This window comes from Platalea leucorodia (genome assembly GCF_965183815.1).
Source record: "Platalea leucorodia genome assembly, contig: HAP1_HAP1_SCAFFOLD_114, whole genome shotgun sequence".
In the NCBI taxonomy this organism is placed as follows: domain Eukaryota; kingdom Metazoa; phylum Chordata; class Aves; order Pelecaniformes; family Threskiornithidae; genus Platalea; species Platalea leucorodia.
The window spans coordinates 68533-87505 of record NW_028121420.1 but is presented as its reverse complement, the minus strand read 5'-3'; the positions used below and the strand labels follow the sequence as shown (position 1 = coordinate 87505).

The 18973-nt window shown below is 52.9% G+C and overlaps 1 protein-coding gene across 1 annotated transcript; it reads right to left on the bottom strand.

The window, feature by feature from the left end:
- Positions 1-942: 942 nt before the first annotated feature.
- LOC309603497 (olfactory receptor 14C36-like) lies at positions 943-1869 on the bottom strand (the record flags this gene model as incomplete). The annotated part of the gene is made up of 1 exon (XM_082338334.1): positions 943-1869. One exon carries the CDS (start codon positions 1867-1869, stop codon positions 943-945), a length of 927 nt encoding a protein of 308 aa, XP_082194460.1.
- Between the last annotated feature and the right edge of the window lie 17104 nt (positions 1870-18973).

The following is an 18973-nucleotide window of genomic DNA, read 5'->3' as shown; positions in this document are numbered from 1 at the left end:
ACATGGACTTCTGACCTAGTCATTTGGTGAGCCAGTGTGGAGGGATAAACAACCTGTACGAGGTGGGGTGACAGTCCAGTGCTGGAAATGCTGATTGTTATTGGGTGTCTGTGACGGTTGCCTTGGGGCAGCTTCCCTGTGGTGTCCAGCGACCACGGGCTCAGCCCAAAGCCTGCTCTGCTGGTCCTTCCTATCTCCCCCAGGAGGCCTGGCTGTGCGAGGACACTGCCACGTGCTCCCACACTGAATACTCCAACAGTTTAGCTGTGTTTTCCTCTTGAGGGCACTTTCCTGGGCTTGCTCTTGAGAGAAAAGATAGAAGACCTTAGCTTTCAGGCACTGCCATCAGGAGATCCCCTTGTATGATGGAAACTCTGTTCTGGAGGTCAGCTCTGTCACAGAAGTGCCCATTGCCTGTCCCTGCCTGCCACACAAAAGGACTGCCACACAGGACTGCCACACAAAAGGACTCTGACCAAGCTGCCAGAGCAATCCTTCCTTACACCAAGAGAGGGGCTCAGAAAGAGAGTGCAGAATTTAAAAGAGAGCAGCTCTGGAAAGACCAAGCGCTGGTGCTGCCTGGCCGTGCTGCTGTGCCGAGACTCTTTCCCCCTCCACCTCCGCACACAGGCAGTGCCGTGCAGCTCCAGAGAAAGTCTCAGGAAAAGGAAAGTCTCAGATACAAAGTCGCTGCAAGGTCCTTTATTTTTTAAATGCACAGAGAACATGGCTCTCCTTTCAAGCCTCTGAGTAACACTGGAAAGGCAGATAGTAAATTAGACATGGTATGAATAATGACAGTTCTTTGTGCACAACATTATCACAAGTAAAACCGAGCAAAAAGACAGCCACCATGACCACCGAACCTCCAGAAGACAGGCTGACCCTGTAATGAGATACATTATAAGTGATATGCATTTAGAAAATGGACACTTTATTGCTTCAGAAAAAACATTCAGTTATCATTTTCCACACTGCATCCTTGAGCTCCTGGTTCCTCAAGCTGTAGATGAGGGGGTTCACTGCTGGAGGCACCACCGAGTACAGCACTGCCACCACCAGGTCCAGGGATGGGGAGGAGATGGCGGGGGGCTTCAGGTAGGCAAACATGGCAGTGCTGACTAACAGGGAAACCACGGCCAGGTGAGGGAGGCACGTGGAAAAGGCTTTGTGGCGTCCCTGCTGTGAGGGGATCCTCAGCACGGCCCTGAAGATCTGCACATAGGACAGCACAATGAAAACAAAACATCCAAAAGCTAACAAAGAACTTAAAATAAGAAGCCCAACTTCCCTGAGGTACGTGTCTGAGCAGGAGAGCTTGAGGATGTGGGGGATTTCACAGAAGAACTGGTCCACATCATTTCCTTGGCAGAGGGGCAGTGAAAATGTATTGGCTGTGTGCAGTCCAGCATTGAGAAACCCAGTGCCCCAGGCAGCTGCTGCCATGTGGACACAAGCTTTGCTGCCCAGGAGGGTCCCATAGTGCAAGGGTTTGCAGATGGCAGCATAGCGGTCATAGGCCATGACAGTGAGAAGGCAATACTCTGCTGAAATAAAAAATGCAAACAGAAAGACTTGGACAGCACATCCTGCGTAGGAGATGGCCCTGATGTCCCAAAGGGAATTGGCCATGGCTTTGGGGACAGTGGTAGAGATGCAGCCCAGGTCAATAACAGAGAGGTTGAGGAGGAAGAAGTACATGGGGGTGTGGAGGTGGTGGTCACAGGCTACAGTGGTGATGATGAGGCCATTGCCCAGGAGGGCAGCCAGGTAGATGGCCAGGAAGAGCCAGAAGTGCAAGAGCTGCAGCTCCCGTGCGTCTGTGAATGCCAGGAGGAGGAACTGGGTGATGGAGCTGCTGTTGCACATCTCCTTCCTCTGGGCATGGGACACTGTCCAAGGAAGAAAATGGAGTGGGAAGTTAGGATACACTTCTCTGAGCAAAATCAAAGCGATATTCCCTGGACCCTCTCCCTGACACACGCACCCACCTTCTTCCTTTTTGAAGAACTTCCTTCAGCTCTGTGCGTGGAGCTCTGATTGACGTGTGCTGAGTGTGCCATGAGGAGCAGGGGCTCTTCCCACTGGCTGCCGAGGAGTCAGCCCTGCTCTGCAGGAAACAGTTCATGAGAACGGTGCGTCCAGGGTCCAGTGCTGGTGTTTGACTTTGTCAGATGAAACTGCTCCCACCCTAGAAGGGCCTGTCAGCTTCTGCACTCCTGCTAAGGAACGGGGATGGCAGAAGGCAGTTGGAGAGGTTAGTTTTACAGCTTCCCTCCATCTCCCCTGGGGAGTGTGTTTGGATGTCAGAAACCCTCAGCATTTCTGCTGCCCTTAGGGAGAACACAGGGAGTCCTACAAGGCAAGAGGGTTGCCTGTGGCTTAGTGCAGAGGGAGGAGAGCCGGTCTGTTTCTTCATCTAGTTCCCAGCTGCCCTGGGCTTGCATCTTTCTGAGGTGGAGGGCGATCACACTCCCACATTACCCTGAAAAGCCACCAAACACTGCTGAGAGCAGAGGGATCCAGTACAGACCACTAAATGTCTCCATTTCTCAATTTCTCAGCACCCCACTTTGAGCCTAGGGCACACATGGCTCATTTCACAAACCCAACAGTATTTTCACTGTTGTAGCATCTCTGCACTTCTCCATAGGGTCTTCAGATAACATAAGGTGCTACAGGGCAGGTTTGCATCCTGGAAGGCAGCTCACAGCCTGGAAGGACACCCCAAGGAGATAGCCAGCTGTGCTAATGATGGCATCTGGTTAAGGGAGGGTCAGCTCATTCCTTAGCCTCACAGACTGCTTTGCCCAGAGCGTCACAGGTTAGAGGAAAGCTGGGACACCTCATTGCCATAAACACACCCGAATGGGAGGACCCACAAGATTAGTGCCTGACTCTGCAGCTGAAACTCCCATTCCCAGAGCGCCTGACAGCAACACCAAGAGCAGCTGAGGGAGGCAAGGAGAGAGACAGGGGGCACGCAGGAAAGCCTTTCGCTTACCCAGCACTGCGCACCACCTCCCGGACGGTGACAGTGCAGGGCAGTCACCCTCAGCCCCTGCTCAGCGGGAAAGGGGCACATGGCAGGAGAGATGCACTTTGTGCATCTCCTGCTGGCAGATGGACGAGGAGGTGACCAACACCCTAGACCCCACATGCTGGCTGGGGGCTTTGCTAGGCAGAACAGGAGACAAGAGGGGTGTTGCTCAGGGAAGGCATCGGCACTGCAGGGGTGGCCGGGAGGTGCCCATATCTCCCCTGCAACAGGGTTTCCCTTAGCATTTCCCTCCCTCCCTCCCTGCCCTTGTCTCCACTGCCTGGAGCTGTCCCAGCCGGGAGCTGTTTCTCTGGCCCCGCGTCTCTTCCCTGCCAGTGCTCACAGACCCCAGCCCAGCCCCTGCGCGCAGCGCTGCACTGCCCTGCTCTGTGTGTGCAGGTGTTAAAGAACAGGTCACGCAAACCCTGATGAACCTGGAAAGGTGATGCTGGTGTTATCTGTGGGCTGGTGGGGGTGAAGGCACTTGCTGAAGTTCCCAGTAAACCTCAGTGTGATGGCTTAGGAGTCTCAGCCCTTTCTCTAATGCACACAACTGTGTTTCCATTCCCACCAAGCCGAGCCAGGGAGAAGTGGAAGCACAAATTGAGGAAAGCGCAGACTGAAGCAGGAAAGCCCTGCCCTGAATGGACTCATGAAAAGTGCCCTCGGAAATGACCTGGGCACAAGCTCAATCTGTGAGCCACACTCTCCCATGCAGCACCCTCCCAGCATCATGAAGTCCCTGCACTGCCCTGCCAGCACTCCCTCCTTCCACCCACAGCTTCTTCTCGTAGAGCTGTGGGGGTCTCCTTGGGAGGGCTGAGTGCTGACCCTGGCAGGTGACAGAGTCCCTGCCCCAGCACTCAGCCCCCTGGGGTGCAGGGACCCTGCTCAGAAGGACAGCCCTGGGCACCCCTGGCTGCATACCCGTTTTTACACCCCTGCAGCCATCCCTTGGGAGAAGGCAGCTGTCATGTCCTGTCCCTCTGATGGTGCAGCAGGGAGTCCCTGACCTGGAGCATGTCCTCCTCTACATTACAGAAACTGTGAAAGTCCTCCTGAAAGATCCCATAGGCTGTGGGACGTGCAAGCTTCTGGAGATTCCTCCAGGAACACCAGCTACATTTTCCTGCATCCAGGGACTTACCATGTAGAGGGATGTGAAGATCTCTCCCACGCAGTGAGCTCTCAGCTCAAAGCCTTCCCACTCCAGGCTGCCTTTAACCTCTCTCTGCCTGGCTTCTCTCCCCTCGCTGCCCGCAGGCAGTGCCCTCAGCCCTGCTGCCCTTTGCAGAGGAGCTGCTCCTGGGCAGAGCTGTCTCTCTGCAGCGCTGCCCACTTGCCATCAGCTCCCTCCATCCCAGGAGCCCAGCCCAGCTCAAGGCACCACTTTCTCTGCCCCTCTGGTCTCCCTCCAGGTGTCCCTGGGGCTCCAGGGGAACCTGCTGTGCAACAGGCTGAAGGCATCTCTGATGTTCCCTCCCTCAACTTCTCCCCTGCAGTGTCATTATTCCTATTAGAAAAATAGTTGGGCATAACAATCACTTTTTTTGTCCCATCCTTAGACAGGACACCCAGGAAGGTGCCAGGGAAGGATGTAATTTCTCCAAGCTGGGAGGATGTGTTCTGCTGAGTGAATTTATGCATTTCATCCTGGGTCCTTGGACCTGGGGCTAGAAAGACACGCAGCTCTCTTTTGCCCATGCCACATCTCTGCTTTTGCACACACGGGGTCTTGGACACTTGGTACCATGTTTCTTTATAGCAAATATGAGCTTGCCTGGTTCCACAGCTGTGTTGCTTCAGTCCAAATGTGTGCCAGTGCCCTCAGCCAGGGGCACAGACAGGATAAGCGGAATGTTAACGTTGGAGACGGAGGTGTTATGCTGATGGAGTAAACTGCCAAGGTGTGGTGGCAGAGCTCAGGACAGCTGGTCTTCAAGGACAGCATCCTCCAAGCTCAGCAAGGGTCCAGATGGAAACTCAGTCTAAACTTGAGTTGCAATTGAAGGGCACCACGATGAATTTTACTGCTTCAGGAACAGTTAAAGAAGAAACAAAGATCCTGTGTGGCCAGTGCTGAATTTAGGAAGAGCAGGTGTAGATAGATGTGAGACTCTCTGTGTCCTCTTTGCCTCAGACTTCCCCAGCAAGGTCTCCCAGGCCTTTGTGCCTTGAGGCAGGACTCCGGAGGAGAACAGCCAGCGGTGGATGGGGATCAAGTGAGGGATCACTTGAGCAAACCATCTTTTACCAGTGCATGGGACTGGAGCAGTGGCATCGCAGGGAGCTGAGTGAGCAGGCCAATGTCACAGCGAGGCCACTCTCCAGCATCTTTGAAAGGAGATGCTGGGGACTCCCTGACGACAGGCAGCACCCACACATTGCATGCACCTTTCAAAAACTCCCAAATGATGAGCAAGGGAATGAAAGGCTGTGCCCCAGAGCATGTCCACTCGAATCCCATTTCTGGGTGTCTGAAAGAGAAGGGGACAGGGTTTACCCAGGAGAGCTTGTTCCTGGCCATCCTCTTTGCTTTCTGTGATGAAAGGACAGGATTGCTGGATGCGGGGAGAGCAGAGATGCTCTTTTACCTGGAAGTCATCAAGGCTTTCAGCATCATCCCTCCAGAAATTTCTTGTATCCATGTTAGGACAGTATGGGCTGCATGGGTGGATAAGTCGTTGAGGAAAAACCAGCTGGAGAGCAGTTGGGCTTGGAGGAGTGTGGTACATGCGTGGTGCTCTGCCTGGAGGCATCTAGGTAGTAGGGTCCTGCAGGGGTCTAGCTTGCAACCTGCCCTGTTTCACATCTTTTGAGTGACCTGGAGGATTGGAGAGAGTACTTTTTGATAACATTTGTAGAAGACATCCCAATGAGGAGAGCCGGGCAGGGCTGGAGGGCAGGGCTGCCATCCCAAAGGATATATAAACCTCATGATATCCAGTAAAGTTTAAACCAAATCCCGCTCCTGAAGTGGATGTAGGCCCTGAAATGTCCTAGGACAGGGACTGGCTAGGCAGGTAGCAGCTCCACAGGAATGGGTCTGCTGGTCTTTGGGTTCCATTAGGCAAAAGATGAGCCATCAGCAAAGATGGCCAACACCATCCTGGGCTGTGTGAGCAGGAGCACAGCCAGGGCAAGTGATTCTCTCCCTCTGATCAGCACTTGTGGCACCACATCCAGAATACTTGCTCTGGTTTTAGTTCCCTGCTATACCAGAGGGACATTGGAGAGCTGGAGGGCCACAAAAGTTCAGTGGAGGGCTACAGATGTGGCCAAGGTTGGAGCACTGGTCCTGTCAGAAGAGTCTGAGGGAGCTGGGCTTGTTCACCCTGGAGAATGGAGGGCTTTGCGGGGAGGATGGCAGAGACTTGCATTGCCTACGGTGAGGTTCCCAAGAAGACGCTGTGGTGCAAGGCAGGAGCACAGGAGGCAATGAGCTGAAACATGAGGGGGTCAGGCTCAATATAGGGAGAAACTTTTGCAAGGTGAGGACAGCCAGACATGGAAGCCATTTCCCAGAGCGTGTGCACTCTCCATCCCTGGAAGTTTCTCAGACCCATCTGGATAAAACCATGAGCAACCTGGTGTGACCCTGCTTTGAGGAGGATGTTTTCTACAGATATCTAGCAAGGTCCCTTCCAGCCTGAATGACACTCTCATTCCTCACCTCTCCGTGTCCTCAACATGAGGGAAAGCCCTCAGGTTCCCTCTGACTGTGGAAATAATTCACATCAGGTACAAGGCAGCAGCACAGGCACCCCAAACAGTCCCGAGGCCATCCCTGGCCTCACCTTTAATTTACTGCTTCCCTTTTTCCCCCTCTCAAATTCTTCACTGTTCTCATTCTCACACCTTCCAAAAAGGCCAGCCTGCTCTGGCTGGCTGGGGTGGAGTTCATTGTCTTCATAGCAGCCCGTAGGGCTCCATGTTTCAGATTTCTGACCAAAACTCTTTTAGCTATTGCTGAACAGTGCTTAAACAACAGGAAGGCCTTCTCTGTTTCTCATGCTGCCCTTCTAAGAACTGGGTTGGGGTTTTGGCTAGAAGTTAGGAGGGGAAACAGCCAGGACAGCTGACTCCAACTGACCAAAGGGATGTCCCACACCATATGACATCATGCTCAGCAATAAAAGCTGGGGGAAGAAGGAGGAAGACGTTTGGAGTTTTGGCATTTCTCTTCCCAGGTAATTGTTACTCATGATGGAGCCCTGCTTTCCTGGAAGTGACTAAACACCTGCCTGACGATGGGAAGGAGCGAATGTATTCCTGATTTTGCTTTGCTTGTGGGCACAGCTTTTGCTTTACCTGTTCAAGTCTCCTCATCTTGACCCATGAGTTCTTCCTCACTTTGCCATTCCAATTCTCTCCCCATCCCTCAGGAGACGAGAGTGAGTGAGTGACTGGCTGGGGGCTTAGTGGCCACATTACAGACTTATTTCTGTTTTCATTAAAAGCAGTAACAGTACAATGCTCTAAAATTTCCTCTTCTTCTTCATGATGATAAATTTAATTCCTTTCATTTTATTTTTGTCATTCATTCTGAATTCACAAGGTAGCTATAACTTAAGAGTATTTAGATTCTGGCATGAAGTGTTTAGAACACTGCTTTTTCTCTCATAGCTAACACTTTCTTACCATTTCATGGTAATACCTGTCAGACAATGTTGCCCTTAATTCACTTCTGCTGTCTGTCTTTCATCCTTCTTTCAAGTCTGTGTGTGTGTGTGTGAGGAGTTCATTGTTTTACCAAAAAATGTCAAGGGGCAGATCCCAAACTGGTGAAATGGAGAAAGCAAGACAAATTTTTCTGTGGTGGACACTGACACAACACCGTTATCTTCATTTTGGATACCTGAAGACCTAACCCTTCCACAGAGTGCCTGGAAGGTCTGAAGTCCCTCCATCTGTCCTGTATGTCAGCATCGAAGGTGAAATTACTCCAGTCAGAGGTGCTGTTTGGATTCCCCTCACAGCCTAAACCACCACATGGGTCAGGGGATATTCCAGGACTTCTCAAGGGCCATCATATTCCTCTGGACCAAAAAGTGGAATCTCAGGGGTCATGGCATACCAATACTTGCGTTCAGGGACCTGGTCAACTGACCCATCTCCATTTCTGTAACGGTGCTTGAGTTTACTCAAGGAACCTTTGAGTCAATCCCCATCCACTGCTGGTTCTTGTCCTCCACAGGAGGAGAACACAGGGGGCATCCCCTCAACATAGGGGGCATCCCCCAGACTCATCCTCTCTGCCAGTCTCTCCAGCAGAGCCTGTTTTCCTCCATTGCAGAACCCCACACAAGCAAGCTGTCCCACCACATCTCATTTTATCCCAAACCACCACAGTTGTGTGACAAGCCACGGGGCTCCAGCTCCTCCTGCCTGCGATCCACCTCCTCCTGCCTGTGCACGGTTTGGCCGCAGCAGCTCAGCTGTGGCACCAGGGTGGAGCGCAGACTTCTCACAGGGAAACCTGAGCAGTGACCCTGACCAGAAGACCACGGTACAGCCAGCTGGGATGCACTGCACGTACAGCCTGGCCTTCACGCCTGTGCTGTGCTGCACAGATCCCTTGGCCGCAGGACAACCTCAGCAGCTCGTTGTCCCAAGGGGCCTGCAGGCAGCTCCCACTCAGGACCAGCCCTTACGCCTCCTGCGTAGCCTTGCCTGTACCTAACAGTGCAGCAAGGAGTTCTCATGAGAACTTCCTTGCTCTTTGACTGTAGAGATGAGGAAAAGAGGTGGTTTCTTGTAAACAAAGCAAAGAGCAGCTTGAATGACCAAACCAGGAGACTGTCTTCTATGGGTGGGTCTGCATGGCATGCTGTGTGGGGGTCAGAGGCCTGTAGTTTGCTCAAGTAACCCCTGCCTTGATCCTCATCCACTGCTGGTTGCTCTCCTCCAGACTTCTGCTTCAAAGCAGAAAGGTCTGGAGACCTTGCTTTGTGGCAACTGAGGCAAAGAGTGCGTAGAGTATCTCAGCCTACCTACACCTACTCTTACTACATTTAGCAGTGGTCCCACAGTATTTCTGATTCTTCTGTAGCTGTTCCTGAAGTAGAAACAGCTCATCTTGGTGCCCTTGCATGCCCTTTTCAGTTTCAGTTGGGTTTTGGTGGGACCCGTTGCTGTGCTTGGGGGATACTTTCTTTGAAGACAAGGTGTATCCAGGCACACGGTGCAAATGGTTCGTCTGTTCCTTGGCTGTATCATCGTGGGTGTGAGTAAAGACCCCAGTGTGATGTGCTTTGTGTTCAGGCAATGCCTGCAGCTCTTGGGTAGCGAAGGGACAGACCTTGCCTCTCTGATGGCATCTGATGACTGATGCCTCTGACTGATGGTATCAGTCAATGGCACACAGGCACCAAATCGCACTGCTTGCAATGCCTTCTGGGGTGTCTGTCACACACTCACGCTGAATGGGAATTGCTTTCCTGTTGGTCATAGAATCATCACAGAATCACAGAATTGTTTGGGTTGGAAGGGACCTTAAAGATGATCTGGTTCCAACCCCCCTGCCATGGGCAGGGACACCTTCCACTAGACCAGGTTGCTCAAAGCCCCATCCAAGCTGTCCTTGAACATTTCCAGGGAGGAGACATCCACAACTTCCCTGGGCAACCTCTTTCCATGCCTCAGCACCCTCATAGAGAAGAATTTCTTCCTTGAATCTAATCTAAATGTACCCTCTTTCACTTTAAAACCATTACGCCTTGTCCTAGCACTACAATGCCCTTATAAAAAGTCCCTCCCCAGCTTTCTTACAGGCCCCCTTCAGGTACTGGAAGGCTGCTAGAAGCTGCCCCCAGAGCCTTCTCTTCTCCAGGCTGAACAACCCCAACTCTCTCAGCCTGTCTTCATAGGAGAGCTGCTCCAGCCCTCTGATCACCTTCATGGCCCTCCTCTGGACTCAGTCCAACAGCTCCATGTCCATCTTCTATTGGGGACTCCAGACCAGAATGCAGTACTCGAGGTGGGGCCTCACGAGAGTGGAGTAGAGGGACAGAATCACCTCCCTCGCCCTGCTGGTCATGCTTCTTTTGATGCAGCCCAAGATATGTTTGGCCTTCTGGGCTGCGAGAGCACATTGCCGGGTCATGTTGAGTTTCTGATTAACCAACATCCGCAAGTCCTTCTCCTCAGGGCTGCTCTCAATCCATTCTCGGCACAGCCTGTATTTCTGCTTGGGATTGCCCCGAACCATGTACAGGACCTTGCACTTGGCCTTGTTGAACTTCATGAGGTTCGCATGGGCTCAACTCACCAGCCTGTCAAGGTCCCTCTGGATGGCATCCCTTCCCACCAGCGTGTCAACTGCACCCCACAGCTTGGTGTCGTCAGCAAACTTGCTGAGGGTGCACTCAATCCCTCTGTCCAAGCCACCGACAAAGATGTTAAACAGCGCCAGTCCCAAGACTGACCCCTGGGGAACACCACTTGTCACTGGTCCTGTGCTGTCTCTGCAAGCCTTGGCATCTCATGTAGTTCTGTGGGCCTGGATTTAAACATTACATTGAGTAGACACCCGGATCTCTGTAAGGCAATGTGGGGATGAACATGAGGCAACTGCCAGTAGAGTGAGTGGAGACCTAGTAAATACAGCTGATGGAGAAGAGAAAGAGGGAGCCTGAGCTCTCCCTGTGGCACATGGCTCCAGTGGTTCAGACGAATAACTCTCAAGGCTGCCCTGAACATAATGAGTGGGGGCAGGTTCACTTGCCCTCATTTGGGTGTCAGCTGTCATTTCAGTTGGCCAAAGAAAATTCCCAGCGGCCTTTAAGAGGATTCCCCCAGATGTTGGCCTGTCTCTACAAACGGCTCCATTAGAGCTTGCAGCTGCCTCCACAGATCTTTGACCACCCCTGACACCTTCAATGTCACCAGGGGTTGTGTCTGAACAGCCCAGTCCTGCCCTCCATCTCCATTAACAGGCATGGGAACTGAGACAAGGTGCTCACATGCGGGTGCCTATTCTGTGCCCACTTGAACACCTGATGCAAGAGGAATCTCACCTCCTGTTGGCTTGTGTTGTGCGTGGGAGGGAGCTAAGTCCCCTTCTAGCCCCAGGACTGCAAACCCACAAATGAGATGTGTCTATTGACTCATCTGCATCCCTTCCCTCAGCAGGGGAAACGCAGATCCCTCCTTCTCACTGTCTGCTTGTCCTGTCTCATGATGGGACAAGGTAAGCTGTCTCTCCTGCCCAAATCTTTTCCTGATAGGAGAAATGACAGTGCTGGGAATAATTGTGTCTCCCCAGCTGAGAGAGGGAAAAGAAGTGTTTTCATTCAGCCTGTTTCTCAGCAGGTTCCCCTGAAGCCCCAGGGACCCCTGGAGGGAGCCCAGAGGGGCAGAGAAAGTGGTGCCTTGGGCTGGGCCTCTGCTGCTGAGCTGGGCTGGGCTCCTGGGATGGAGGGAGCTGCTGGCAAGTGGGCAGAACTTCAGAGAGACAGCTCTGCCCAGGAGCAGCTCCTCTGCAAAGGGCAGCAGGGCTGAGGGCACTGCCTGCAAGTGCTGAGAGGAGAGGAGTGAGGCAGAGACTGTAAGGCAGTGTGGAGTGGGAGGATGCTGAGAGCTCACCGCATGGGAGAGATCTTCACAGCCCTCTACATGGTAAGTCCCTGGTTGCAGGACAATGTAACTGGTGTTCCTGGAGGGATATCCAAAGGCTGCTACATCCCACAGCCTATGGGATTTTCAGGAGGACTCTCACAGTTTCTCTAATGTAGAGGAGGAGGACATGCTGCACAGGAGGACTTCCCTGCTGCACCATCAGAAGGAAAAGGCAATACAGCTGCCTTCTTCTGGGGTTTTGAAGGTCGGTGTGCACCTGTGGGTGCCCAGGGCTGTCCGTCAGAGCAGGGTCGCCGCGCCGCAGGGGGGCTGTGCACCAGGTCAGGGACTCTGCCGTCTGACCGGGTCAGCACTCAGCCCACCCAGGGAGCACCCTTCAAAGCTGCGGGGAGAAGCTGTGGGTGGAAGCAGGGCAGGATCCCTCCGCTGCCCAGAGGGTGCAGCGTGGGTCAGGGCTGCTCAGACTTCTACATCACCAGGAGGATATTTGCACAGGGTCATTCTAAAGGGGGATGTCAAGGTAGGGGATTGCCTGAAAGGGAAGAAATCCCTGCTTTGGGCTTTTCCATTCCTGGTTGGCTGGGTGGGCAGTGCGAGATGGGAATTTATTTCTCTGCTCTGGAGTAGGCAATGAGACCCCAAATCTTGTCAGGACCTCTCTGAGCTGCTCCTTAGCCCCTGCACACACAGAGATGCCCCTGGGCAGTGCCCCTGCTGCCACAAGGTGCCTGAAGGGCAGAGCTGAGCACACAGCAGGTGGGATGGCCTCTGTGAGCATGGAGAGGGAGGAGATGTGGGGACAGAGAAAGAAGTCATGGCCAAGAAGAGCTCCAGGCAGCAGAGACATGGGCAGGAAGGAAGAGAGACCCGCTCCCAGAAGTGGTGTGGGAGTGGGCATTCAGGCATCTCCCTGCCATCCCCTGCAGTGCAGGTGCTTTCCCTGGAGCAACCCCCTGGTCTTCTCACTCACACAGCAGAGCCTCTGCCCTTAATTTCTTGGAGACTTGGCCATGGGTTGCCTTCCCATCAGCCTGACCACCAAAGAGAGTTAAAACTCAAGGGTCTCTCTCTGTCTCCCTCTCCTGCCTCCCTTGGAAGGGCTCCTTTGGCTTGTTCTCCTCTTCTCCCTGACGCCCTTCTTCTTACTGGTACACTCACTGCTGTGGGGGGGGTGCGGGTGAGGATTCAAGTGCAGCTCAGACACCAACGCTGCGTGTGCTGTCATGCACATATGGCCATGGAGGAAAAGCATCCAGCTCGCACCCTGTTCACCTGTGGGGCTCTGGGTACTGCAGTGTGTGCGGCTGGCAGGGATCTCACCCTCCCTTCAGGACTCTGTCCTCAGGAGGTCCTGCTGGGCTGCAGGCTGCTCTCCCATAGGGCATCTCTGTGTTATGCAGGAGCCCCATGGAGAAGACACCTCGGTGCTAAGGCCATTGAGATGCTGCTGGGTGGCTGCATGTGGGCAGCTGTCATGAGCCCTCTGTGTCCCTGGTTGGGAGGGCAGAGCTGAGATCCTCCTCAGGTACGATGAGATGGGGTGAGGGGTTTGGACAATTGCACTGGGAAACTGCATTCCTCTGCTCCCAGCAGTGGCCTCTTTCTTTTGGGGGAGAACACGCGAGTGCGATAGTCCTCCAGGTGGAAGAGCTGCCAGCACAGGGCAGCTGAGAGCAGGGCTGATGGACAGAGCGGCTGTCCTCACTCTGCACTAAGGGACAATCCCTGTGCCCAATCTCAGCACCCACAAGGTTTCCCTTGCAGTGCAGCAGAAATGCCAGGCATTGCTGCATTCAAACCACTCCTCAGCTGTGCTGGGGCAACTAGAGCAGAAGGCACAACCCAAACTCCCCACAGCTCTGCTCTGCCATCAGATGAATTGGGAGCGACAATGCTGAAAAGCTCTTAGATATCAGGATTGGATGTAATCTGAGATCACCCCGAGTTCCTATTTACCTGTTGCTGTAGGGCAGGACTGAGTCCTGCAGAGCTCCCAGCAGAGCCTCCTGCTCCCTGGGGCACCCTCAGCCAGCACCGACTAGAGCTCACCAAAGCTCTTCCTGAAAAGTGAAAGGCTCTTTGGGGGGATCCTATAAGAAATTCAATAGATTTTTCTGAAAGCAGTCTGCCCTAACTTTTCACTTCTTTTACCTCCTTGAACAGATCTCCATGCCCAGAGGGATACAATGTCCAACAGCAGCTCCATCTTCCTTCTCCTGGCATTCGCAGACACACGGGAGCTGCAGCTCTTGCACTTCTGGCTCTTCCTGGCCATCTACCTGGTTGCCCTCCTGGGCAATGGCCTCATCATCACTGCTGTAAACTGTGACCACCGCCTCCACACCCCCATGTACTTCTTCCTCCTCAACGTCTCTGTTATTGACCTGGGCTGCATCTCTACCACTGTCCCCAAGTCTATGCGGAATTTTCTGTGGCACACCAGGGCCATCTCCTATGCAGGATGTGCTGCCCAGCTCTTTCTGTTTGTCTTTTTTATTTCAGCAGAGTATTGCCTTCTCACTGTCATGGCCTATGACCGCTACGTTGCCATCTGCAAACCCCTGCACTACGGGACCCTCCTGGGCAGCAGAGCTTGTGTCCACATGGCAGCAGCTGCCTGGGGCAATGGGTTCCTCAATGCTCTCCTGCACACAGCCAATACATTTTCACTGCCGCTCTGCAATGGAAATGCTGTGGACCAGTTCTTTTGTGAAATCCCCCACATCCTCAAGCTCTCCTGCTCACACTCCTACCTCAGGGAGGTTGGGCTTATTATGTTTAGTCTCTTTGTGGACTTTGGGTGTTTTATTTTCATTGCGCTGTCCTATATGCAGATCTTGAGGGCTGTGCTGAGGATTCCCTCACAGCAGGGACGCCACAAAGCCTTTTCCACATGCATCCCTCACATGGCTGTCATCTCCCTGTTTTTGATCACTGCCATGTTTGCCTACTTGAAGCCCCCCTCCATCTCCTCCCCTCCTTGGACCTGGTGGTGGCAGTGCTGTACTCGGTGGTGCCTCCAGCAGTGAACCCCCTCATCTACAGCATGAGGAACAAGGAAATAAAAAATGTCCTATGGAAACGGGCCCAATAAATCATGTTTCACTGACAATAACCCGCCTCCCCACCTCTGCATGTTTCCCAGAGTTTATCTTAGGCCACAATTCTGCTTTTTTCTCCTGTGATAATTCTACTTAGAGATAATTTTCTGGGTTTCTACTGCTTCTATGGAGGTTTGATCCTGTTGTGCCTGACTCTTGCACAACACTGTGTCACATGTGGCCTGTCAGATAGCAGCTCTTCGATTAAAGGAGATCTCTTGGGTGCAGTGCCAAGAAAATGTCCAAGGAATTCGTTTCTGTTCTCTTTGTGTTCTCAGTGGTTTTGGGGCTAAGCTCATGATAATGTTGAGTTCCATTGGATCAAAAGATCTGCTTTTAAAGGCTCTCTTCTTGGTGTCCAATGGCAGGGGAGATGGTCCATCAGCTCCCCATTATCTCCTCAGGTTGCTTCATGTATGACAGGACTGATGGTATGTACCAGACTCTCTGGAAATGAATTTGGAGGGGTGAGGAGAGGATGGGGACTTCCCACGTGCCCTGGGGTTGGAATGAATGGAGACTCAGAAGGTGAAACACCCTCAAATCTGAAGTTCCCCAAAAGTAAAGCAGTAAATCAAAGCATGCACGAAAAAGGACTCTGCAGTGCCATGGGAGTAAGAGGGGACTCAGCAGGCACAGGGAGGGGAGAGTGGAGAGCTACAGGAGCTGCCTGAGGACCCCCAGGGCCAGGACGCTGGTGCTGTCCTGGGGAGTGGGGCTGGTGGGAGCAGAGGAGGGGGAAAATTCAGTCGGGGCTGGGGATCACCTACAAGATGAATTGAGGAGAGTGAGAGAGTGCCTAGCCTCTGCTTCCTCATGGCCTTGTGGCCAGCACCAGCCATGGGGCTGATGGGGAGCCTGAACCCCGCTGCCTGCCCCCCAGCAGCTGCTGTGGCCTTCAGAGGGGCTGGGGCTGTGGGGTGAGTGCCCAGAGCTCTGCAGCAGCCTGCGCTGGGCAGTGCCATGGAGCCAGCCCAGGCTGGGCTGCTCTGCTGGGCTGGGCTGGGCTGGGGAGAGGGCAGGGGAGGTGGGGAGAGGTGGGGAGGGTCTGGGCTGGGCTGGAAAGAGCCTGGGAGAGAAAAACACCAGTGCAGAGCAAAGGTGTGTGAGTGTGCAGGGTAGGGGCAGCCAGCACTCCCAGTGCAGAGCCAGGTGACATGGTGAAGGAAGCAAGGCATGAAAGGTGCAGAAGAGAGGGGCCTGTTCTGCGCCATGTTCCCTGAACACCCCGGGGAAGCTGCCCCAGGAAGATTGTCCCAGACCCGTCCCACCCACTGGCCATTTCCATCTCTGGCCATACACCCCAGCTCTGAGGAAGGACCTTTGCTGCATGGTCACCCCCATCCTTCTCTGGGGATCAGTGATACCCAACTCCACTTCCATTATTAATGAAAAGGAAACGAGTTACCTCTGACTCTCATTACACACCAAGTCCCACAGCTCTTGCCACAGTTGGTCTCTCAGCCAAGCCTCTTCTCAGACAGCTCCAGCCCAATCAGGTGCTTGTCTCAACCAATTTTGAAAATCTGCATTGACTGAGATCTCCCCAGCTGGCCTGGGTCCTTGCTCTGGTGTTTGGCTCTGAGGGATTTCTGATAAACCCAGCTCTCTCAGCCTCTCCTTCTCCATTATGTGCTCCAGGCCCCAGCCATCCTTCCGGCCTCTGCAGGACTTGCTTCAGTCTGTCAGGATCTTCCTTGTGCTGCTGAGCCCCAGGCTGGACACAGCAGTCCTGCTGTGCTGGTCCTGTAGTGGGTTAGCCTTGGCCAGCAGCCAGACACCCACCCGGCTGCTCACTCACAGCCCCAGCTCAAAAGGACAAAGGGAGAAGATAAGGTGGTCTAGCTCATGCGTCAAGATAAAGACAGGGAGATCACTTACTCATTACTGTCATGGGCAAAGAAGAGTTGACTTGGGGAAGATCAATTGAATTTATTGCCAATTAAAAGAGATTCGGATAGAGAGAAAGTATAGGAAAAATATTCAAGACCATTTCCCCACCCCACTCCTTCTTCCCAGGCTCAAATTACTCCATTGCTCCCAATTCTTCTACCCACCCCAACCCCAAGAGGAGCTGGGGGGATGGTGAATGGGGCTTATGGTCAGCACAGAACATCTCTGCCACTCCTTCCTCCTCACACTTCTCCCCTGGTCCAGCGTGGGCCCTCTTCACAGGATCCCACTGTGTTTGCCGTCAAGGCTATGTGCTGTTCATTTCTTTCCATCTTACTTTTCTCCTTCACACTCACAGAATGACAGAGTTGTTGAGATTGGAAGGCACCTCTGGAGTTCATCAAGTGCAACTCCCCAGCTGAGACACGGTCAGCTAGAGCAGGTTGCTCAGGACCTTGTCCTAGGTGGGTCTGGAATACCTCCATGGATGGAGGCTCCTCAGCCTCTCTGGGCAACCTGTTCCAGTGTTTGACCACCCTGACAGTGAAAAAGTGTTTTCCTGGGTTCAGAGGGAATTTCATGTGTTTTTATCTGTGTCCATCAGCCCTTGTCTTGACAGTGGTTAATACTGAGAAGAGTTTGGCTCCCTTGTCTTCATTCCTTCCCATCAGGTATTTATGCACATTCATAATACCCCCCAAGCAATTCTTTTCTCCTGGAAAATTAGTGAAAAAAATAAGTTTTTTCTAATTTTTCTCCAGAGCACTCAGTACAGGATAGACATGGACCTGTTGGAGCTGGTCTAGGGAGGGCCACGAAAATGATCAGAGGGATGGAACACCTCTGCTGTGAGGGAAGGCTGAGAGAGTTGGGGTTGTTCAGCCTGGGGAAGAGAAGCCTCTGGGAAGGCCTTCTTGCTGCCTTTCAGTAATTAAAGGGGGCTTAGAAGCAAGATGGGGACAGACTTTTTAGTAGGGCCTGTAGTGACAGGACAAGGGGTAATGGTTTCAAACTAAAGGAGGGGAGACTGAGACTAGATATAAGGAAGAACTTTTTTTGCAATGAGGGCAGTGAAACACTGGCACAGGTTGCCCAGAGAGGTGGGAGATGCCCCATCCCTGGAACCATTCAAGGTCAGGTTGGACGGGGCTCTGAGCAACCTGATCTAATTGAAGATGGCCCTGCTCGCTGCAGGGAGGGTTGGACTAGATGACCTTTAACGATCCCTTCCAACCCAAACCATTCTATGATTCTTTCTATGATTCTATGGTAAGTAAGTACAGTGCTGGGATACCTTAGGTGACTGAGGAGCATTAGCTTTGAAAGCAGCTGGATGTGTTGCTTGGGGATTCACAGCTTTGGCAAGTCCCCAGAAAACGACAGCTTTGTGTTAGAAGCAAAAGGCAGGGAGGACAAAAAGACATTTGTAAAGCCTAGGTACACAGCGAGGTGGGGAATCTGGGGGGTGGCCAAAGTCTGCAGGAGAACTGCTGCAGGCATGGGACAGCATGGAAGAGCCCCTGGTGGGGATGACTGAGGGCCTTGGTGGGGCTGGGACTTGCCCAACACAACCAAGGTCTCTCTCCTCTCAGCTATGAATATCGCTGCCACCAAGAGCCACGAGGGGACACCATTTCCTTACAGCCCCATGGCCTTGGTGCTTCCTCATCCCCCCCTAGAGTCCAGGCATTCCTAGGGTTGTCCTGCACTCATCATCGCACACCCCCACATCACACTGCTCCATCAAGAGCCCTGAGCAACGCATGAGGAAAAGGATCTCCCTTCCCAGGTGCCAGGGATCAGAGCTTGCCCATCCTTCTGGATGAAACCCATCAAGGGCTGACGTGGCAGCAGAGCCACCTGCACATTGCCTTTGTCACCTGGAACCAGTGCTGACCTCTTGCCAGTTTAAGGCAGCCCCCAGGGAGGGGTACCTCCACCCGTGCTTCCCTTCATGGCTTCACCTGTGATGGCCCTCAGGGGGCCCACTGACACCCTCAGAGTCCTGGAGATTTGAATCACATTTTAAAGGCTTCTTCCGCGGCTTGTTCAATCTCCTTTCTGTAGCTGCAGTTCAGGAACTTGGCACCAGAGGGCTCACGGAAATGCAGATACCCTAACATGCCAAGGCCCTCTGCAGTTTTCTTTAATGCCTCCCTTCTTGGGCGGTTCATTAGGGAGAGTTCAGGAGTATAGTCTAAATGAGAAGATGTCAAGGACAAATAACATTTTTAAAAGATTTATGCATTTCATTATTTTTCTGCTTACAGAATAAATGATATAGACAATCTCCAAGTCATATTGATCCCGAGGGTCTCATGATGAAGTATGAACATGCGGGAAAAGCAAGACCCTTTCT